This window comes from Balaenoptera acutorostrata, chromosome 6, assembly GCF_949987535.1.
Source record: "Balaenoptera acutorostrata chromosome 6, mBalAcu1.1, whole genome shotgun sequence".
Classification (NCBI taxonomy): Eukaryota; Metazoa; Chordata; class Mammalia; order Artiodactyla; family Balaenopteridae; genus Balaenoptera; species Balaenoptera acutorostrata.
In genome coordinates, this window is record NC_080069.1 from 74602378 (window position 1) to 74626718 (window position 24341).

General features: G+C 39.7%; 1 protein-coding gene across 5 annotated transcripts in view; it reads left to right on the plus strand.

The window, feature by feature from the left end:
- Positions 1-24341, plus strand: part of PIP5K1B (phosphatidylinositol-4-phosphate 5-kinase type 1 beta) — a 349897-nt gene that overhangs the window by 263613 nt on the left and 61943 nt on the right. For all 5 annotated transcript variants that reach the window (XM_057548627.1, XM_007182239.2, XM_007182240.3 and 2 more), the window contains one exon: positions 7715-7859. In XM_057548627.1, the coding sequence (XP_057404610.1) occupies positions 7715-7859 (145 nt within the window). The remainder of the gene's footprint in view (positions 1-7714; positions 7860-24341) is intronic.

The window sequence follows — 24341 nt, forward strand, 5'->3', positions numbered from 1 at the left end:
GGATAGGGAGGGTGGGAGGGAGGGAGATGCAAGAGGGAAGAGATATGGGGATATATGTATATGTATAGCTGATTCACTTTGTTATAAAGCAGAAACTAACACACCATTGTAAAGCAATTATGCTCCAATAAAGATGTTAAAAAAAAAAAGTAAAAGAAAGTGCATTCTGTTGTTTTTGGTTGGAATGTCCTATTAATATCAATTAAGTCTATATTGTTTAATGTGTCATTTAAAGCTTGTGTTTCCTTATTTATTTTCATTTGGGGTGATCTGTCCATTGGTGAAGGTGGGGTGTTAAAGTCCTCTACTGTGATTGTGTTATTGTCGATTTCTGCTTTTATGGCTGTTAGCATTTGCCCTATGTATTGAGGCGCTCCTATGTTGGCTGCATAAATATTTACAATTGTTCTATCTTCTTCTTGGATTGATACCGTGATCATTATGTAGTGTCCTTCTTTGTCTCTTGTAATAGTCTTTATTTTAAAGTCTCTTATGTCTGATATGAGAATTGCTACTCCAGCTTTCTTTTGATTTCCATTTGCATGGAATATCTTTTTCCATCCCCTCACTTTCCATCTGTATGTGTCCCTAGGTCTGAAGTGGGTCTCTTGCATATATATGGGTCTTGTTTTTGTATCCATTCAGACAGTCTATGTCTTTTGGTTGGAGCATTTAATCCATTTACATTTAAGGTAATTATTGATATGTATGTTCCTATTACCATTTTCTTAATTGTTTTGGGTTTGTTATTTTAGGTCTTTTCCTTCTCTTGGTTTCCTGCCTAGAGAAGTTCCTTTAGCATTTGTGGTAAAGCTGGTTTGGTAGTGCTGAATTCTCTTAGCTTTTGCTTGTCTGTAAAGGTTTTAATTTCTCCATAGAATCTGAATGAGATGCTTTCTGGGTAGAGTAATCTTGGTTGTTGGTTTTTCCCTTTCATCACTTTAAATATGTCCTTTCATTCCCTTCTGGCTTGCAGAGTTTCTGCTGAAAGATCAGCTGTTAACTTTATGGGGATTCCCTTGTCTGTTATTTGTTGTTTTTCCCTTGCTGCTTTTAATATTTTTTCTTTGTATTTAATTTTTGAAAGTTTGATTAACATGTGTCTTGGCATGTTTCTCCTTGGATTTATCCTGTATGGGACTCTCTGTGCTTCCTGGACTTGTTTGAGTATTTCCTTTCCCATATTAGGGAAGTTTTCAACTATAATCTCTTCAAATATTTTCTCAGTCCCTTTCTTTTTCTCTCCTTCTTCTGGGACCCCCATAATTTGAACGTTGGTGCGTTTAATGTTGTCCCAGAGGTCTCTGAGACTGTCCTCAATTCTTTTCATTCTTTTTTCTTTATTCTGCTCTTCAGTAGTTATTTCCACTATTTGATCTTCCAGGTCACTTATCCGTTCTTCTGCCTCAGGTATTCTCCTACTGATCCCTTCTAGAGAATTTTTAATTTCATTTATTGTGTTGTTTATCATTGTTTGTTTGCTCTTTAGTTCTTCTAGGTCCTTGTTAAACGTTTCTTGTATTTTCTCTATTCTATTTCCAAGATTTTGGATCATCTTTACTATCATTATTCTGGATTCTTTTTCAGGTAGACTGCCTATTTCCTCTTCATTTGTTTGGTCTGGTGGGTTTTTACCTTGCTCTTTCATCTTCTGTGTGTTTCTCTTTCTTCTCATTTTGCTTCACTTACTTCGTTTGGGGTCTCCTTTTCGCAGGCTGCAGGTTCGTAGTTCCCGTTGTTTTTGCTGTCTGCCCCCAGTGACTAAGGTTGGTTCAGTGGGTTGTGTAGGCTTTCTCGTGGAATGGACTAGTCCCTGTGTTCTGGTGGATGAGGCTGGATCTTGTCTTTCTGGTGGGCAGGACCACGTCCAGTGGTGTGTTTTGGGGTGTCTGTGACCTTATTACGATTTTAGGCAGCCTCTCTGCTAATGGGTGGGGTTGTGTTCCTGTCTTGCTAGGTTGGCATAGGATGTCCAGCACTGTAGCTTGCTGGTCGATGAGTGGAGCTGGGTCTTAGCATTGAGATGGAGATATCTGAGAGAGATTTCGCTGCTTGATATTATGTAGAGCCGGGAGGTCTCTGGTGGACCAGTGTCCTGAACCCGGCTCTCCCACCTCAGAGGCACAGGCCTGATACCCGGCCGGAGCACCAAGACCCTGTCAGCCACACGGCTCAGAAGAAAAGGGAGAAGAAAAGAAAGAAATTAAAAAAAAATGAAAAAAAGTTATTAAAATTAAAAATTAAAAAATTAGTAAAAATAAAAAAATTAAACAGTAATTTAAAAGGAATATAAGGAAAGAAAGAAGGAGCAACCAAAGCGGAAAACAAATCCACCAATGATAACAAGCATGAAAAGGTATACTAAAAAAAAAAAAAAAGACAGAACCATAGGACAAATGGTAAAAGCAAAGCTATACAGACAAAATCACACAAAGAAGCTTACACATACACACTCACAAAAAGAGAAAAAGGAAAAATGTATATATATCTATATTTTAAAAAAAAGAAGAGAGCAACCAAATCAATAAAAAAATCTACCAATGATAATAAACTCTAAATACTAAACCAAGATAAACATAAAACCAGAAACAAATTAGATGCAGAAAGCAAACCCCAAGTCTACAGTTGCCCCCAAAGTCCACTGCCTTGATTTTGGGATGATTCGTTGTCTATTCAGGTATTCCAGTGATGCAGGGTACATCAAGTTGATTTTGGAGATTTAATCCACTGCTCCTGAAGCTGCTGGGGAAATTTCTCTTTCTCTTCCTTCTTCGCACAGCTCCTGGGGTTCAGCTTTGGATTTGGGCCCACCTCTGTGTGTGGGTCGCCTGAGGGCGTGTGTTCTTCACTCAGACAGGACGGGGTTAAAGGAGCAGCTGATTCGGGGGCTCTGGCTCACTCAGGCCGGGGGGAGGGAGGGGTACGGATGCGGGGTGAGCCTGCGGTGGCAGAGGCCAGCATGACATTGCACCAGCCTGAGGCACGCCGTGCATTCTCCCGGGGAAGTTGTCCCTGGATCATGGGACCCTGGCAGTGGCGGGCTGCACAGGCTCCCGGGAGGGGAGGTGTGGATAGTGACCTGTGCTTGCACACAGGTTTCTTGGTGGCTGCAGCAGCAGTCTTAGTGTCTCATGCCCGTCTCTGGGGTCCACACTGATAGCTGCGGCTCATGGCCGTCTCTGGAGCTTGTTTAGGCAGTGCTCTGAATCCCCTCTCCTCATGCACCCCGAAACAATGGTCCCTTGCCTCTTAGGCAGGTCCAGACTTTTTCCCGGACTCCCTCCCGGGTAGCTGTGGCACACTAGCCCCCTTCAGGCTGTGTTCACGCAGCCAACTCCCGTCCTCTCCCTGGGATCTGACCTCTGAAGCCTGAGCCTCAGATCCCACCCCAGCGGCTGAGCAGACAAGCCTCTCGGGCTGGTGTGTGCTGGTCGGCGCCGATCCTCTGTGCGGGAGTCTCTCCACTTTGCCCTCCGCACCCCTGTTGCTGCGCTCTCCTCTGTGGCTCCGAAGCTTCCCCCCACCCACCCCTCGTCTCCACCGGTGAAGGGGCTTCCTAGTGTGTGGAAACCTTTCCTCCTTCACAGCTCCCTCCCACTGGTGCAGGTCCCATCCCTATTCTTTTGTCTCTGTTTTTCCTTTTTTCTTTTGCCCTACCCAGGTACGTGGGGAGTTTCTTGCCTTTGGGGAAGTCTGAGGTCTTCTGCCAGCGTTCAGTAGGTGTTGTGTAGGAGTTGTTCCACATGTAGATGTATTTCTGATGTATTTGTGGGGAGGAAGGTGATCTCCATGTTTTACTCCTCCACCATCTTGAAGGTCTCTCCCCAGGTAGTATATTTTTAAGGTTTGGTTTTTCTGGCTGTTTGTTGCTACTGCATAGACCTCACATCTTTTCTTTCTTTCTTTCTTACTTGCTAACTAGGACTTCTGGTACAGTGATGAATAGAAGTAGTGATTGTGGGCAGCCTTGCCTCATCCTGATTTTAAAGGGAATGCTTCTAATGTTTCACTGCTGAGAAAGAATTTTGCTGTATTTGATGCCCATAATCAAGTCAAGGAAGTTTCTTTTTATTCCTAGTTTCTAAAGTTTTTATCAGGAATGAATGTTACATTTTATCAAATATTTTTCTCTATCGAGTTGATCATTTGGATTTTCTCTTCTAATCCTATAAGAGGAAGTGACATTTTAGATTTTATTATCAGTATATTCTTTTGGGAATGCCAACATTTCCCGAAAATTTCTTTTACTTCCTGTAGAAGATTAGATCTCTTCTGGGATTTTCTTTTCCTCAGTCTTTAGAATAGTGTGTTCATCCTTTTCCCTTCTGCAGCACTTATCCATATCTGCCATGTTGGGTTTCTTTCTCATCTTATAAACCAACTTTTATGCAGATTTAATGATCGCAGCAAGAGTTGCTGAATTGCCCTTGCTCCTCTCTCTGAGCTGATGGCTCCAGTTTCTGACAGACATCCATCTCTTTCCCTAAACTTCCCTGCATTGGCATCTCCCTACCACACTGCCTAATTTTCTAGGATAAACTTATTTTTAAACTGTGATAGTTAAACTTTCAAATAGTGTGCTCAGTGTGACTTCTATCAGGTATACCTCAATAAAAATGTATATATTGCTTCTAAAGTTTGAGCCCTGAGTCCAGTTGTTAATCTTAAGGGATAAGTATAATAAATACACTACACAGCATCTAGAAAGTCTGGAAACATAGGAAGCAGTGCACAAATTATGCTTTTTTCAACTGAACTATTGGACCCATTGCTTTAGATCTAAAGGTACTTGACCAGAAAAGGTCTCTTAAGGTTGAAGAAAAACCTATTGAGCATATTCTTTGAAACTGTTAACATACTATTTTTAAATGAGTTTATCTTGACAATTCTCTGCATCTACAAAGTTTGCTGCAAGGTTCGGCCTTTCTATAATGCTCTATACTTGGGGACTTCCCCTTTCGTAGTGCACCAAGTCATTACCAAATTTCCCTCCAGTTTTTAATCATTTGTTTTCTATCATTCTCAGTATGTCTGGGTTGTATTAGTTTTCTTTTGCCATGTGACAAGTTACCAGAAAGTTAGTTAGCAGCTTATTATAACCTCCATTTATTAGCTCACAGTTCTATAAGTCAGAAGACTAGCAAGGCTTACCTGGGTTCTCCGACACAGCTTTTCGGGGTCTCAAAAACTGGGATCAAGGTGTCAGCTAGGCTGAGTTCTCATCTGGGGTTTCCGGAGAAGAATCCTCCTCCAAGCTCATCCTGTTGTTGGCAGAATTCACTTCCTTGCAGTTGTAGAGCTGAAGTCCCATGTCATTGCTGTCTAACAGCTGTGGGCCAGGCTCAGCCCCTGAAGAGCGTCCTCATTCCTTGCCATGCAGCCCCCCTCCATGGTCAGGCGGAGAATTTCTTGCAGGTCAATCCCCCTTACACTTGGAATCTCTGCCATCACCATCTCTGACCTCTAGACACAAATTTAAAGGGCTCACATGACTAGGCCAGGCTCACCTGAATAATCTTTCCTTTGACTAACTCAGAGTTAACTGATTAGTAGCCTTAATTACATCTGCAAGATTCCTTTTGCCACATAAGATAAAATAATCACAGGAGTAATATCTCATCATTCTCACAGCTTCCACCCACACTCAAAGGGAGATTATACAAGGGTGCAGGTCATTGAGAGTCATCCTAGGATTCTGCCCACCACACTAGTTATTTTAAAAAACTGAAGGGGATGGGCACATAAGGAAACAGTTCTCTACTTCAAAAACTGCTCCTAAGGGTCAGCTACCCAGTGTTCGGGTGCTGTCTGACCTGGGCCTGAGTCACTGGACAGGTAGTGTTTTTCTGTATTCTGTCACTCAGCGAGCCTCTGGTTTATGAAATCAGGCTGAGTATGCCCAAGACCTGAGTCTGCATTAGTTGTTCTCAGTCTAGCTCTATCCGCCTTATAGTTAGTAGTGATTCATTGGAATCTGATGTGAGGTTATTTTTCAGATTCAGTTTTCTATGTTACTGAGAGTTTTCATATTTTTCTGTATTTAATGAGAAGGTGGGATCAAGTATACTGAAGATTGCTAGCCAACTGTCGTATTGAAGCCTTTCTGATTTTTGCATGTTGAGCATGTTGTTACTTGTGTTTTTATATGATTATCATCTGTTATTCATCATGGCGGTTCTTTATTTTGATCTGACTCGGATGCACAGCTGCACCATCTCATACATTTTAATGTGTGTCTGGATTCCTAGTCCAGAGTCCAGGCCTTCTGTGCTTGCCCCCTTCTCCCTCCATGCCTCGCCCCACCTCTCCATCTATATCCCTCCAAGTCCAAAATCCAAACCTCACACTCACGTGATAGTGCCTATTAGGATCAATTTCCATTCGTTCACTTCCTGACAGTACGTAATTTTGAGCCTATTGTGCCTGTAAAGGAATACCAGAAACACCGTAAGGTTATATTGTATTTATTATCATCTGTTTTAGTTTAGTTTGGGGAAGTGATTAAAAAGAATCCACAGTACAGCATCGTGACATGAGCTAATAATACTGTATTGCACATTTGAAAGTTGCTAAGAGAGGAGATCTTAAAAATGCTCATCACCAGAAAAAAATGCTGTAACTGTGGTGATAGGACGTTAACTCAACTTACTGTGATGATCATTTCACAATATATACATATATCTAATCACTACGTTGTATACCTTAAAACTAATACATTGTTAAATGTCAGCTATAGTTCCATAAAATTAAAAAATAAATAAAATATCTCCACTGCTGAAAAATAAATCAGCTTGAGCCCAACTATAGAACTTTAAAGACAGGATTCATCCACAGGGTTCTATCTCTGGGAACGTGCATGTCTCTTTTTAAAAGAGCTCTGTTCTGTGTGGCTGGACCTTTAAACAAAATACTATCTCTGACAAGCTGGCCAATAATGAATGTGAATTTGTCCAAAGTTTAGGATAGGATGATTAAAAATGATCCAAATTCAACTCTCAAAAAAAAAAATCCACTTAAGAGAGAGTAGGCTGGGTCACTGCTCAGCCTTGACTGTTCCACTTTCCTGAAGAGGGAGGGCTCTTGCATAAGTATTTTCATAGGTACCTACATTTTAAAGAAAAATAAGAGTTTTCTCATTTTTAAAAAGGCAGCCTTGCTGTTACAATATAATGTCAAGAAGGGCTGTGGATAATATTCAGAGATGTATGTGGGCTCAAACAGGGTTAAGGTATAGCTGGCTGTTAGTCTGTGAAGCATTTGTTTCTTGGCTCTTAACAAGTCTGAGTTCTTAGATCTGCACTGAGAATCACAGATACGGGCATAGCCTCGGGAGAGGAAAGCAAGTTCACTGTCTGTTTATACATTTGCCAATCATTCTTTTAATCTCTGTCGAATTATCTCCTTAAGCTCCTAGGAGCTTTTTATGTCATCTTTCGAAACAGTAAATCACTTTATTAGGTTTTTAAAAGCACATTCATAATGGCATTTCCATAAGCCATTTTGTAAATTAATGCAATTTCCTTTCTGTTTAACCTGTTTGCAAGAAGCTATTTTACATTTCTGCTGCAGTTCAGAAGAGCATAGTTATTTCGTAATTTAATTTGCAGCCTGGTATGTAGAATGAATGCCTTTGACTCATTTAAATTATTATATACACTAAAGCAGCATTTCTTACCGATATTCACGAGTGTTTGTTTTGCTTTTTGTCACCCAGCATTGGGATCCCGACACAGGCCGGACCTGGTGCCTAGCACTCCATCGCTGTTTGAAGCTGCTTCCTTGGCGACCACAATTTCATCTTCTTCCTTGTACGTCAGTGAACATTATCCACACGACAGGACTACGCTTTATTCAAGCAGGTAATACTTAGTGCAATCAAACTACCAGTAGGCTATTACCACACTAACATCACAGCTAGCCAGTATCTCTGAATGAGAACAAGTCATCCCTAACAACCAGGATGGGACCGTCGCCTGCCCTGTAAGTAAGAGAAAGAGAGAAAATGCTGGATATTTGCTGTGACAGGAGAGAAAACCCTCCTGATTTTTCTGTACAGTTAATCATTATGTCCTGTAGAAACTATGTACTTCACTCTGTGGAAGAAGATGAATCTTTCATCATTTTTATTTTAATAATCGTATGAGTGGAGTTTTAAAGCAAGCACTCTTGGTTAATATTTACACAAATAGCTACAAAGTATCTGAATATTTTCTTTCTGTATGAGTGACCTTAGTAACTACTGATAGAATAACAGCCCCCGCAAATTGTCCACATCCTAATCCCTGGTATCTGTGACGCTGTTACCTTATATAGCAAAAGGGGCTTTCTTTTTTTTAAATTTTTTTAACATCTTTTTTGGAGTATAATTGCTTTGCAATGTTGTGTTAGTTTCTGCTGCGTATCAAAGTGAATCAGCTGTACGTATACATATTTCCCCATATCCCCTCCCTCTCGCGCCTCCCTCCCTCCAACCCTCCCTATCCCACCCCTCTAGGTGGTCACAAAGCACTGAGCTGATCTCCCTGTGCTATGCAGCTGCTTCCCACTAGCTAGCTATTTTACATTTGGTAGTGTATATATGTCCATGACACTATCACTTTGTCCCAGCTTACCCTTCCCCCTCCCCGTGTCCTCAAGTCCATTCTCTGTGTCTGCATCTTTATTCCCGTCTTGCCACTAGGTTCTTCATGACCTTTTTTTTTTTTTTTTTTTTAGATTCCATATATATGTGTTAGCATACGGTATTTGTTTTTCTCTTTCTGACATACTTCACTCTGTATGACAGACTCTAGGTCCATCCACCTCACTACAAGTAACTCAGTTGCGTTTCTTTTTATGGCTGAGTAATATTCCACTGTATATATGTGCCACATCTTCCTTATCCATTCATCTGTTGATGGACACTTAGGTTGCTTCCGTGTCCTGGCTATTGTAAACAGAGCTGCAATGAACATTGTGGTACATGACTCTTTTGGATTTATGGTTTTTTCAGGGTATATGCCCAGTAGTGGGATTGCTGGGTCATATGGTAGTTCTATTTTTAGTTTTTTAAGGAACCTCCATACTGTTCTCCATAGTGGCTGTATCAATTTACATTCCCACCAACAGTGCAAGAGGGTTCCCTTTTCTCCACACCCTCTCCAGCATTTATTGTTTCTAGATTTTTTGATGATGGCCATTCTGACCAGTGTAAGATGATATCTCATTGTAGTTTTGATTTGCATTTCTCTAATGAATAATGATGTTGAGCATTCTTTCATGTGTTTGTTGGCAATCTGTATATCTTCTTTGGAGAAATGTCTGTATAGGTCTTCTGCCCATTTTTGGATTGGGTTGTTTGTTTTTTTTGATATGGAGCTGCATGAGCTGCTTGTAAATTTTGGAGATTAATCCTTTGTCAGTTGCTTCATTGGCAAATTTTTTCTCCCATTCTGAGGGTTGTCTTTTTGTCTTGTTTATGGTTTCCTTTGCTGTGCAAAAGCTTTTAAGTTTCAGTAGGTCCCATTTGTTTATTTTTGTTGTTATTTCCATTTCTCTAGGAGGTGGGTCACAAAGGATCTTGCTGTGATTTATGTCATAGAGTGTTCTGCCTATGTTTTCCTCTAAGAGTTTTATAGTATCTGGCCTTACACTTAGGTCTTTAATCCATTTTGAGCTTATTTTTGTGTATGGTGTTAGGGAGTGTTCTAATTTCATTCTTTTACATGTAGCTATCCAGTTTTCCCAGCACCACTTATTGAAGAGGCTGTCGCAAAAGGGGCTTTGCCAATATGACTGAGTTAAAGGTCTGGAGATATATTTAGCTATCCATCCGGGTTCAGTTGCAAAAACAAGAAACCACTCTAAAGCAGAAAGGGATTTGATACAGGGAATTCACAAAGTCTTTAAAAAGGCTTGGGGAGTGGGCTCTGGGCTGAACACCAGAAAACCACGCCAGCTACACACCACTGAGCTGGCCTACCAGCAGCCTTTGTCACAATCAAGTGGGTGGCCTGCCAAAGGAATGCAAGCCAGAGAAAAGCATGTTGTGAACCTAGAATTTTTTTTTTTGTAGAGTGCTATACAAGTTATTTATTTATTTATTTACTTACTTACTTACTTATTTATTATTAGTTATCTAGTTTATACATATTAGTGTATATATGTGAATCCCAATCTCCCAGTTCATCCCACCATTACCGCCCGCCCGCTTCCCCCCCTTGGTGTCCATACATTTGTTCTCTATATCTGTGTCTCTATTTCTGCCCTGCAAACCGGTTCGTCTGTACCATTTTTCTAGATTCCACATATATGCGTTAATATACGATATTTGTTTTTCTCTTTCTGACTTACTTCACTCTGTATGACAGTCTCTAGGGTCCATCTACGTCTCTACAAATGACCCAATTTCATTCCTTTTTATGGCTGAGTAATATTCCATTGTATACATGTACCACTTCTTCTTTTTTTTTTTTTTTTTTTTTTTTTTAGTAACCATGTTTCCTTTTTATTGTTCACATACTTATAATCCATGTTATCTCATGTTTTGCCTTAAATAAGTTTTCAAGCAAAGTAGAAGCGTAAATATATGATAAACACTAAGTGCTTTTAAAAAATTCAACTATGTTTACGGGATTTTCCACCCTGAAGGTAGACATGGGCAAACACCTGTCATAGACAGTTCCTTCACTTTCAGCTGGCATCGGCATGTTGGAGTTGTGTCTTAGTCCAGTTTCCAAAGAAAACAGAGCCTGAGGCAAACATGTGCTGACACTTTAGCATATCCCTTCAGTGAGGGCTTCTACATTTTTGTCTTCTATCAAAAGATGATTAGAAACACCCCTCAAGTGTACCACCACTACAAGGGTGGTCTCAAACTTGGACTTGTATGTGAATTCCACAGAGGACGAGAGCTCCTAAACACTGGTTGCTGGGCCCACCCCTGCATCTCTGATTCAGTGGGGCCTAGAATTTGCATTTCTAACACATCCTCAGGGCATGCTGATACTGAAAGTATGGGACCATGCTCTGAGAACCACAAACCTTCCTCCTGCCAATCCTAAATTCGACCTCAGCAAGTGTCACCTCCTCTGCAAAGCTTCTGGGCCCTTCAGCTTCAAGGCCCTAGCACCCTAAAAGAGCCTTATCTGTGGCTCCCTCCTTCCAGCATTGTGGATAAATGCAGTGTTTCCTTTCTGTTTTTGATAGTTGTACCTTAAAAACTAAGGTGTGGAGAGTCAAAGTTGAACCGTTGTTTACTGATTGGGCCTGTGGGCAGCTGGTCATCACAGCACAGAGCTGATTATGAGGAAGTTCAAAGGTTCCTTTTGTGTTTCTTTCAGAAGCCAGTGGAAAACTGTGAGCAGTCGGTCTGAAATTTCCTGGGACGGGGAGAGGGGATGGAGAGGTTGGTGGTGGGCTGGGAAATAATCCATACGTCTCACAGCCCCTGTCTCCTCCTGTCCTGCTGACTCCCAGCACTCAGGGGACCCGGGTGAGTTGGTGATTATGGGGGAAAGAGAAGTGACCCTGCCCTAGGCCCCTTCTTCTGGGTCTTAGGCTGCAGGCACCAAGGTAGCCATTGCTGGTCTCCTGTGTGATCCTCCTTCCCTTCCTCTTCCCCTTGGTCCCATGGGCCCCATGCTCTCCACGTTCCCAACCTCCCAGGTAGCCAGATCACAGACTTTTGCAGGGGGTTCTCATTGCTACAAAAAGGACACTGATCCCCCAATGGTGCAAAGGCCACATGCAGTTAGTGTCTGTGTGGGGACCAGAGGTGGAGTTCCTGTCTCCTTGTCACATTCCTGACCCTTTGGTTCCCTCCACAGGGCCTCCTCCCTCAACACCCACTAGCCGCATGTGTGTAGGACTAGCATTCCAGAAGATCCCGTGTTAACCCTGGGGAAGTTCCAGGGGGGAAGCTGTGAGTAAGTGATAAAGGAGGCATCTGGGAGAGGAAGACCTGAGGATTTAGGACACCAGATGTGAGATCAGAGGAGGGTTTTATAGCCCAAACCCACCCTTACCTTGGAAGGGGCCTGGGGTAACAGAGGGGTGGTCAGCAGGAATGTCCCCTCTGAGAATGCTGAAGGAAAGCCCATGTGCCCAGCCTCTTGGTTTCATGTCTGGTTGGCATGGCAGTTGACAATCCCACTGGCCACCTCACACAGAAGTCCTCCCAGCTCATAGCAAGGGTTTGGATGCGGCCACCACTGGGCTTCACAGCCCCAGATAATCCTCTCCCTCCTTAACTTTTTTTTTTTTTTTTTTTTTTTTCCACACACACACACTGTATTTTATTTTTACAAGAGATAGATAGACTGACACCAAGCATTGTACATGGATGACCACAACAAAAGCAACAATGATTGCAATTACCAAACATGAAACACACTTATACTATGTCATAACATTGACATTCAGTCCAGTAATCCTCCACTGTAACAGCTCCTTTACTTTGCAGTGAAAATTGATTTGTATATTCTTTTCCTCTGAGTCCTTGTGGGATTTTTTTTTTTAATTCAGACAGAAAGTCACAAAAATTATACTCATCCTCATCAGTTCACTCAGTCCCATGTAATTAATTTCTTTTTTTTATCTTGATCTTTTGTTAGCACTTTTATGAGTTCATCAGTTTTTCATTAGAGTTCTGAAAATGCTTATTCATTCAGTTCAGCAGTACAGTCAGTTATCAGAAACCTGTACTTGTCAGAGTCTTTTCCATGAATTTCTTGAAGATGAAACTCTTTTATAGGAACATATTTGCAAAATCATCAGAGTACACCCAGAACTGTCTGTAAATGACAAAAGACTTAAAAATGACCATGGTTAAAGATTTGATGAAAGTTCATAATAATGCAGTTGACAAGAAAATTAGTTATTTCTGAGATATACATTTTAAAGTAATAACTAGGATTATTACTTATAACATTATACCAGAACATATAAGATTTTTAGACGTTTCCTGTAATGTCTGAAACATTTATATTAACATATTTCCATACATATTTCCATACAAATACAAATATAAGATTTTTAGAAATTTCATGTAATGTCTGAAACATTTATATTAACATATTTCCATACATATTTCCATACAAATACAAATATAAGATTTTTAGAAATTTCATGTAATGTCTGAAACATTTATATTAACATATTTCCATACATATTTCCATACAAATACAAATATAAGATTTTTAGAAATTTCATGTACTGTCTGAAACATTTATATTAACATATTTCCATACATATTTCCATACAAATACAAATATAAGATTTTTAGAAATTTCATGTAATGTCTGAAACATTTATATTAACATATTTCCATACAAATAACCCAATGAAAGTTTAGTATTAGTTGTTTTGTTTGTTTTTTTATACTGCAGGTTCTTATTAGGCATCAGTTTTATACACATCAGTGTATACATGTCAATCCCAATCGCCCAATTCAGCACATCACCATCCCCACCTCATCGCAGTTTTCCCCCCTTGGTGTCCATATGTCCATTCTCTACATCTGTGTCTCAACTTCTGCCCTGCAAACTGGCTCATCTGTACCATTTTTCTACGTTCCACATACATGCATTAACATACGATATTTGTTTTTCTCTTTCTGACTTACTTCACTCTGTATGACAGTCTCTAGATCCATCCACTTCTCAACAAATGACTCAATTTCGTCCCTTTTTATGGCTGAATAATATTCCATCGTATATATGTACCACAACTTCTTTATCCATTCGTCTGTTGATGGGCATTTAGGTTGCTTCCATGACCTGGCTATTGTAAATAGTGCTGCAATGAACATTCGGGTGCACGTGTCTTTTTGAATTACGGTTTTCTCTGGGTATATGCCCAGTAGTGGGATTGCTGGGTCATAGGGTAGTTCTATTTTTAGTTTCTTAAGGAACCTCCATACTGTTCTCCATAGTGGCTGTATCAATTTACATTCCCACCAACAGTGCAAGAGGGTTCCCTTTTCTCCACACCCTCTCCAGCATTTGTTGTTTGTACATTTTCTGATGATGACCATTCTAACTGGTGTGAGGTGGTACCTCATTGTAGTTTTGATTTGCTTTTCTCTAATAATTACTGATGTTGAGCATCTTTTCATGTGCCTCTTGGGCATCTGTATGTCTTCTTTGGAGAAATGTCTATTTAGTCTTCTGCCCATTTTTTAATTCCGTTGTTTGTTTTTTTAATATTGAGCTGCATGAGCTGTTTATATATTTTGGAAAGTAATCCTTTGTCCATTGATTTGTTTGCAAATGTTTTCGCCCATTCTGAGGGTTGTCTTTTCGTCTTCTTTATAGTTTCCTTTGCTGTGCAAAAGCTTTTAAGTTTCATTAGGTCCCATTTGTTTATTTTTATTTTTATTTCCATTACTCTAGGAGGTGGGTAAAAAAGATCTTGCTGTGATTTATGTCAAAGAGTGTTCTTCCTATGTTTTCCTCTAAGAGTTTTATAGTGCCCAGTCTTACATTTAGATCTTTAATCCATTTTGAGTTTATTTTTGTGTATGGTGTTAGAGAATGTTCTGATTTCATTCTTTTACATGTAGCTATCCAGTTTTCCCAGCACCACTTATTGAAGAGACTGTCATTTCTCCATTTTATATCCTTGCCTCCTTTGTCATAGATTAGTTGACCATAGGTGTGTGGGTTTATCTCTGGGCTTTCTATCCTGTTCCATTGATCTATATTTCTGTTTTTGTGCCAGTACCATATTGTCTTGATTACTGTAGCTTTGTCGTATAGTCTGAAGTCAGGGAGTCTGATTCCTCCAGCTCCATTCTTTTCCCTCAGGATTGCTTTGGTTATTCGGGGTCTTTTGTGTCTCCATACAAATTTTAAGATTTTTTGTTCTAGTTCTGTAAAAAGTGTCACTGGTAATTTGATAAGGATTGCATTGAATCTGTAGATTGCTTTGGGTGGTATAGTCATTTTCACAATATTGATTCTTCCAATCCAGGAACATGGTGTATCTCTCCATCTATTTGTGTCATCTTTGATTTCTTTCATCAGTGTCCTATAGTTTTCTGCATACAGGTCTTTTGTCTCCTTAGGGAGGTTTATTCCTCGGTATTTTATTCTTTTTGTTGCCATGGTGAATGGGATTGTTTCCTTAATTTCTCGTTCTGATCTTTCATTGTTAGTGTACAGGAATGCAAGAGATTTCTGTGCATTAATTTTGTATCTTGCAACTTTACCCAATTCATTGATTAGCTCTAGTAGTTTTCTTCTGGCATCTTTAGGATTATCTATGCATAGTATCATGTCATCTGTGAACAGTGACAGTTTTACTTCTTCTTTTCCAATTTGTATTCCTTTTATTTCTTTTTCTTCTCTGATTGCCATGGCTAGGACTTCCAAAACTATGTTGAATAATAGTGGTGAGAGTGGACATCCTTGTCTTGTTCCTGATCTAAGGGGAAATGCTTTCAGTTTTTCACCATTGAGAATGATGTTAGCTGTGGGTTTGTCATATATGGCCTTTAGTATGTTGAGGTAGTTCCCTCGATGCCCACTTTCTGGAGAGTGTTTATCATAAATCAGTGTTGAATTTTGTCAAAAGCTTTTTCTGCATCTATTTAGATGATCATATGGTTTTCATTCTTCAATTTGTTAATATGGTGTATCACATTGATTGATTTGCATATATTGAAGAATCCTTGCATCCCTGGGATAAATCCCACTTGATCATGGTGTATGATCCTTTTCAGATGTTGTTGGATTCTGTTTGCTAGTATTTTGTTGAGGATTTTTGCATCTATATTCATCAGTGATATTGGTCTATAATTTTCTTTTTTTGTGGTATCTTTGTCTGGTTTTGGTATCAGGGTGATGGTGGCCTCGTAGAATGAGGTTGGGGGTGTTCCTTCCTTAGCTCTTCTCTGAATGTTTGATAGACTTCACCTGTGAAGCCATCTGGTCCTGGACTTTTGTATGTTGGAAGATTTTTTATCACAGTTTCAGTTTCATTACTTGTGATTGGTCTGTTCATATTTTCTATTTCTTCCTGGTTCAGTCTTGGAAGGTTATACCTTTCTAAGAATTTGTCCATTTCTTCCAGGTTGTCCATTTTATTGGCATAAAGTTGCTTGTAATAGTCTCTTAGGATGCTTTGTATTTCTGTGTTGTCCATTGTAACTTGTCATTTTTCATTTCTAATTTTATTGATTTGAGTCCTCTCCCTCTTTTTCTTGATGAGTCTGGCTAAAGGTTTGTCAATTTTGTTTATCTTCTCAAAGAACCAGCTTTTAGTTTTATTGATCTTTGCTATTGTTTTGTTTCTATTTCATTTATTTCTGCTCTGATCTTTATGATTTCTTTCCTTCTACTAACTTTGGGTTTTGTTTGTTCTTCTTTCTCTAGTTCCTTTAGGTGTAAGGTTAGATTGTTTATTTGAGATTTTTCTTGTTTCTTGAGGTAGGCTTGTATAGCTATAAACTTCCCTCTTAGAACTGCTTTTGCTGCATCCTATAGGTTTTGGGTCGTCGTGTTTTCATTGTCATTTGTCTCTAGGTATTTTTTGATTTCCTCTTTGATTTCTTCAGTGATCTCTTGGTTATTTAGTAACATATTGTTTAGCCTCCATGTGTTTGTGTTTTTTATATTTTTTTCCCTGTAATTGATTTCTAATCTCATAGCATTGTGTTCAGAAAAGATGCTTGATATGATTTCAATTTTCTTAAATTTACTGAGGCTTGATTTGTGACCCAAGATCTGATCTATCCTGGAGAATGTTCCATGCGCACTTGAGAAGAACGTGTAATCTGCCGTTTTTGGATGGAATGTCCTATATATATCAATTAAATCTATCTGGTCTATTGTGTCATTTAAAGCTTCTGTTTCCTTATTTATTTTCATTTTGGATGATCTGTCCATTGGTGTAAGTGAGGTGTTAAAGTCCCCCACTATTATTGTGTTACTGTCGATTTCCTCTTTTATAGCTGTTAGCAGTTGCCTTATGTATTGAGGTGCTCCTATGTTGGGTGCATATATATTTATAATTGTTATATCTTCTTCTTGGATTGATCCCTGGATCATTATGTAGTGTCCTTACTTGTCTCTTGTAACATTCTTTATTTTAAAGTCTATTTTATCTGATATGAGTATTGCTACTCCAGCTTTCTTTTGATTTCCATTTGCATGGAATAACTTTTTCAATCCCCTCACTTTCAGTCTGTATGTGTCCCTAGGTCTGAAGTGGGTCTCTTGTAGACAGCATATATATGGGTCTTGTTTTTGTATCCATTCAGCCAGCCTGTGTCTTTTGGTTGGAGCATTTAATCCATTTATATTTAAGGTAATTTTTGATATGTATGTTCGTATTACAATATTCTTAATTGTTTTGGGTTTGTTTTTGTAGGTCCTTTTCTTCTTTTGTGTTTCACACTTAGAGAAGTTCCTTTGGCATTTGTTGTAGAGCTGGTTTGGTGGTGCTGAATTCTCTTAGCTTTTGCTTGTCTGTAAGGCTTTTGATTTCTCTGTTGAATCTGAATGAGATCCTTGCCAGGTAGAGTAATCTTGGTTGTACGTTCTTCCCTTTTATCACTTTAAATATATCATTCCACTCCCTTCTGGCTTGTAGAGTTTTTGCTGAGAAATCAGCTGTTAACCTTATGGGAGTTCCCTTGTATGTTATTTGTCGTTTTTCCCTTGTTGCTTTTAATAATTTTTTTTTGCCTTTAATTTTTGTCAGTTTGATTACTATGTGTCTCGGTGTGTTTCTCCTTGGGTTTATCCTGCCTGGGACTGTCTTCACTTCCTGGACTCGGGTGGCTATTTCCTTTCCCTTGTTAGGGAAGTTTTCAACTATAATCTCTTCCTATATTTTCTCGGTTCCTTTCTCTCTCTCGCCTCCTTCTCGGACCCCTATAATTCGACTGTTGGTGCATTTAATGTTGTTCCAGAGGGTGCTTAGGCTGTCTTCATTTCTTTTCATTCTTTTTTCTTTATTCTGTTCAGAGGCAGTGATTTCCACCAATCTGTCTTCCAGGTCACTTATCTGTTCTTCTGCCTCAGTTATTCTGCTATTGATTCCTTCTAGTGTATTTTTCTTTTCAGTTATTGTATTGTTCATCTCTGTTTGTTTGTTCTTTAATTCTTCTAGGTCTTTGTTAAACATTTCTTGCATCGTCTTGATCTTTGCCTCCATTCTTTTTCTGAGGTCCTGGATCACCTTCACTATCATTATTCTGAATTCTTTTTCTGGAAGGTTGCCTATCTCCCCTTCATTTAGTTGTTTTTGTGGTGTTTTATCTTGTTCCTTCATCTGGTACATAGTCTTCTGCCTTTTCATTTTGTCTATCTTTTGGTGAATGTGGTTTTCGTTCCACAAGCTGCAGGATTGTAGTTCTTTTTGCTTCTGCTGTCTGCCCTCTGGAGTGAACCTAGAATGTTTTAAAAGAAACTAACATTTTTTTTTTTTTTTAAGGATTTTCTTTTTTAATTAATTAATTTATTTATTTTTGTCTGTATTGGGTCTTCGGTTCGTGCGAGGGCTTTCTCCAGTTGCGGCAAGCGGGGGCCACTCTTCATCGCGGTGCGGGGACCGCTCTTCATCGCGGTGCGCGGGCCTTTCTCCATCGCGGCCCCTCCCGTTGCGGGGCACAGGCTCCAGACGCGCAGGCTCAGCAATTGTGGCTCACGGGCCCAGCTGCTCCGTGGCATGTGGGATCTTCCCAGACCAGGGCTCGAACCCGTGTCCCCTGCATTAGCAGGCAGATTCTCAACCACTGCGCCACCAGGGAAGCCCAAAAGAAACTAACATTTTAAAATCATATTGTTTCACTAAAATGCCCAGATCCTTTTGAAAAATCACTAGCTTTAGCACCAGTTGGCTCCATTGCTTCCTGGCATTTATCTGCTGGAGGGGAGGAGCATGGATCCTCCAGGTCAGCAACCTCTGCTTTGTTCATCTCTGCTCTTGCCTGCCTGCTCCTGTGGGCCTTTCTGCTTTTAGCCTTGATGTATAAGAGAAGCCAAAGATATGCCTTGGATCTTAATGACTGCCTTATGGAAATCATAAGGAAAAGGTGCGAAAAAGGCACAGACATGCTAAAGAACCCTGAAGAGAAATTATGGCATGCAAACCCCCGGGAATCCATATCCCTACTTCCCTGCCCACCATACCCATCCCTAATTATTCAACAGGGAAACCTTACCAGCAAACTGAAAAGAAGTTGTCATATTTTGTTCCTATCATTTTTTTCCTTTAGAGCCCTCCTAGTCCTATGTGGTATCTCTTGAGGTAATACATAGACAATATTCTAAGTCTCATGTGGCCTACTAAGGTTTAAGACCTAATCCAGATAGCCTGGAAAGAAAACTGATGTTATAATTCATGTGTTAGGCTTTTCTCTTTCTTTATCTATGAATCATTTTTCTGTTAAGGCAGAGTGGTCTGTTTTCCCACCTCGCAGTATACTAAACGTATCTGCACTTAAATACGCTGTAAATACTTCAGCTAGTGGTTGTCATTCTGTCAGTCTTCTCAGAATCCTTAAATTTGAAAAGTGTCAGTTAGTGCCTGGATGTCTCCACACCTAAATTATATACTGCAATGGGAATCTGCTGTCTCTTAGAATTATTCCTTTTTTTAAAGGATTATTCTTTGTGACTTCAAAAACCCCAATCGCAATTTATTCTTTTTTTTTTTTAAGCGTACTCAAAAAATTGACTAGGAAGCAAAGAAAAAATAGTATCATTTTTTAAAGTATATATTTGACCTGATTACTGGGGGTACATATTTTCAAGTTCTGCTCAACAGTCCTATGTTAGAGCATGCAATTCACAGGAATAAAAAGAAACTATTGTGGATTCTTTCTTCCCAGTCAAATAGTGGGATTTAGATTCTTAAGTTTTTATTCTTAAATTTTTCTTTCCTAATAATAATTCTGTCCTTTGAAAGGAAGTATAAATTGAGCACTAAGAAATGCAGAGGCAAATGTGTTTTATCTCAAAGTTAAGAACAATTTAGTTTAATGTTGTGGAAATTGGTTACACACATGAATATTAATTCTTTTTTGTGATTTCCTGCACAGTTGGTAGCAAAGCTGAAGCTTTGATTATGCATAAGGATAGAAAACCCTACTGCATTCCAATATATTTATCCTTTCCCCATCAAAGATGTCTTTTCCAACATCACCACTCTGTCTAGTCTCATGTTTTGCTAGTGGCTATTTCTAATAGTTGACTCATCCTGAAGACATTTGGTGTATTGTGAGAAGGGCAGATAGGTCAGAGGAAAACCACTGGTCATTTGCCCATAGAGGGACAGCTGACAAAGGCTCCCTAAATGATGAGTCCAACATTCTAGACCTCAGAGGCTGACTCAGTGGTTCCAAGCACAGTTCTGTGCCCCTTTCTTCCTGCCAGTAGAGTATGGCAAACCTAGGAGAGGGTGGAACCATTGCCTCCAGCTAAAAGTACCTCCCCACAAATTGCTTACCACTCAAATTTAAAGACATACAAGTAGAGCCATCCCAAAGAATATTAGAGACCCATTATCTTACAGATGTGTCTAAAAGATAAGGAAAGAGAAATGCAGAGACATGCATTATGTGACATATCCAAGGTCACATAGCCTGCTAATAGGATTTAAACTGTCACACAGGTCTCTGGGGTCCAAGCCTCATGTTCTTTCCACTGTACCTTTCATCATGGTCTCCAACGACTTCTGGTCTTATCCTTGATGTGTGTGTTATGCACAGATGGTCAATTGGTTGATTTTTTTCCTAATGTGAATTCTGGCCCTTTGTTTGAGCTGGGTTTTGCTGCTTAATAACTGAAGTATTTCCAGTAGGCAAAGTGCTGTGCTTATGGTAACATCTACCTACGATGTTTTTTCTAGAAGTCATTGGGCTAAGTTTGCTTACTAAAACTGTGATAGCTATGGGAACTTCTCTATCATAGTACTAGTCATACTTCAAATCGCCAATAATAATCCAATAATAACTACAAAAACAGCTAATTATTGGACCTTATTAAGGGTCTGTGTTAACTTCTTAACATGGGATCAAGTCACTTAATTCTCACAGCAACCCTATAAGGTCATTATCTTCGTTATCTCCAGTTTACAGATGGGAGTTGCTTAGCAACATTAGTTAACTTTCCTGAGGTCAAATGGCTAAAAAGTAGAGCCATGATTTCCATGCACAGCATTGGCAGAGAATATAAGGCACGAGCCTCAGCCATTCAACAGCTGCCCTCGTCCATATCGTCACGTCTCAGACAAGATGGCTTTTAGATGATGCTTTTAATGGAAATTCAGTAACATCCACACAAGTTCTCTTCTTTCTTACCCGTTTTGCCTTTTCTTTTTCCACGTGATTTTGAGTAAAGGTTTTCATTTCAAAGATGTTAGATTCTTAGTGTTCAAACACTAAAAATATGACATATTAAGTTAAATTCACAAGAAACCTAAAATAACTATTTCCTTACGTTTTTATTTTCCATCTCTACAGGTTGACTCCAAATTGTTACATGATCATTGAGAAGAGACTTTTTTTTAAATTGAAATATAGTTGATTTGTAATACTATATTAGTTTCAGGTGTACTACATAGTGATTCAATATTTTTATAGATTATACTCCATTCAAAGTTATTATAAAATATTAGCTAGATTGCCTGTGCTGTACAATATAACCTTGTTGCTTATTTATTTTCTACATGGTAGTTTGTATCTCTTAATCTCCTACCCCTATCTTGCCCCTCCCCTCTTCCATCTCCCCACTGGTAATCACTAGTTTGTTCTCTGTATCTGTGAATCTGTTTTTGTTATATTCACTTGTTTATTTTTTAGATTTCACATGTAAGTGATAACATACCGTATTTGTCTTTCTCTGACTTATTTCGCTAGGCATAATACCCTCTACGTAATACCCATTCATTGTTGCAAATGGCAGAACTTCATTGAGAAGAGACTTTTGTTAGGTATGTTTCTGCTTGATTTAGAAAATCCCATATCCTCTGTTGACATAGTAAGGTTAAAAGGAAGCTTCATTACTTACAGAATGAAGGGAGAAGAAAGTTGGGTGCAAGAACTTGCTAGTAATTCCAGTTCTCTAACCATAACCTCCAGGGAGGGCCAGCACGTGCCTGCAGTATCTGCCGTGGCCACGGCAGCTCCCTGCCATACCCAGATGCCAGCTGGGGGATCCCAGCCCCTCGGAAGGTCTCTGCAACCCTCCTGTTGATGCTGAATTTTGAATCTGACTTCTCCAGACTCTGTGCTTTTATGCTTCTTCTTCTGAGTGCTCCTACCTGCAGACAGACCTCCTTGCCCCCTCCAGCCCCGGCCAGGTTTTTCTCTTTCACTTTCATTATTATAAATCATCAGTTAGGGCATTAGTCCTCAAACTGCCACTTCTAGCTATGGAACATGGGGCAAGTCACTTTACCTTTGTGTGCCTCGGTTCTTCATTTATGAAATATGGATTATGATTCTGCTGACCCAGAGCGTTGTTACAAAGATTAAATGAAATAATAATTGGAAAGCACTTATCAGGCCTCTTGGCACATAGTAAGCAGCCTCAAAATACTTGTAAAAATAATCAAGTGATTCCAGACCCTAACACCTTGCAGCTTCCCCGTAAGTCCCACTGTAAGGGGCAAGATATAGTTGTTTGTGGCAAAAAGCCCTCATGGAGTACTTTATTAGTCACAGTTCTGTCAAGGAAACAGAAAACACATTTGGAACTTCAAAGAGAATTTAGGAAAGGGAATTGGTTACAGAGCGTGGGAGGCTGGACGAGCAAAAGGAGGTAGTTGCAGAAACCCAGGTAAATAACTAACTGCAGGAAGCAGCTCCTAGCAGGAGCCCTGCCATGTCACCAGAACCTAGACTCATGAAGGAGGGCCCCACGTGGGGACCAGATGCCCCCTTAGGAGTGGGGACAATGGAGGAGGACGTCACCTAAAGAGCTGGGATAGTGGCAGGGACACAACCGGCTCCAAAGACATAGCCCAAAGAAGGAAGGAAAACAAATAAGAGAAGAGACCCTTCTCTCTTCCGCCCACCCCACTTCCTGCCAGTGTCCTCAACTGGCAGAACCTGTCCGAGGAGCCTGAGGAATGTGGATTGCCCAGCATTGCAAAGGAGACTTGAGACAGGATATAAATAACAGCCAGAGCACACAGCAGAAACTTAGATAGAAGTAAGGTCTTTCACAAAAAAGAATTACAAAGATCAAAGCTTCACAAAGATGGTGTGTGCGGGCAAGAACAAGAATCGATCTAGACTCTTATGAAAGGAATCATAGAGCCAATTTAGTACTGTGCCAAGGTAACAATGGAATGTAAGGTAGCCGTAATTTTTTTCAATACTGTGTGCAATTAGAGACTCCGATATTTACCAACAAGTCTGTCTGACAGCCAATAACACTTTCCCTGGTACTGCACTAGAGTAGATGCTGGTTATAAATACTCATAGAAATGTCTTAGCTAATTCCAGGCACATGGGATAGATAAAAAGGTTCTTCAGCTCAAGAATTCCACAAAGAGGTTTGTAAGCCTGGGGAATCCAGGTGATAGAGCAGCTGATATAATTTGGAGGCAAGATAGCCATCACCCATGCCCTAACAAAGCACTTTATTGCCAAGACCCCAGCCTACCCCATCTCATCAACTGAATAAAACTCAGTTTAGAGCAAACACACTTTTGGCTGGTGGAGAGGTGTGCTGTCACTTCCATTCTCCTTAGAGTGAAGAGAAGGATTTAGTCAACTTTTCTCTTGTGTCAGGAAACTAGGTCACCAAGAAAATGATGATACGTGTTTGGGGGAGACTAACACTCCTCAGAATCCTGAAGCAGAAGCCTGCTTTGTTACCCAGCCTCCCAAGAGAAGAATATCTCATTTTAGAAATTGGGACCTTTTTAGGCATGCTGGGATTACAGGCGAACCTAAGAGCCATGTCATATCTTTCTCCAGTTGTGACTGGGGCACCTGCAGAGAAAATTGGAGCCTGATAGCAGCTTCATTATATGCCTGTTAGTTTAGCTTCCCCTCCTCAAACCCAGGCCAAAAAAACACAAATTTACATCATATAGTCTACACCTGGATTTTACTAGATGCCTCTTTTTATTTTTATTTTTTTTTGACAAATTATAGAATTACTTCTGAAGTGATTAGCTTTTCAAATGATCCCTCATATGTTTCAGCCTGTGCAGGAAATTGAAGTGAATTTTTCAGATATCTGACATTTATGAACAATAATTTAGGATTCAACATTAATTCAAAGAACATTCACATTTTTGGATGAATTGGTGCATGGTAATATTTCTCGGTGCTTTTCGTGCATTATTAAGATTTTTTAATGAATCCAATTAATGGGTAAGCCATATGGGGAAATAAA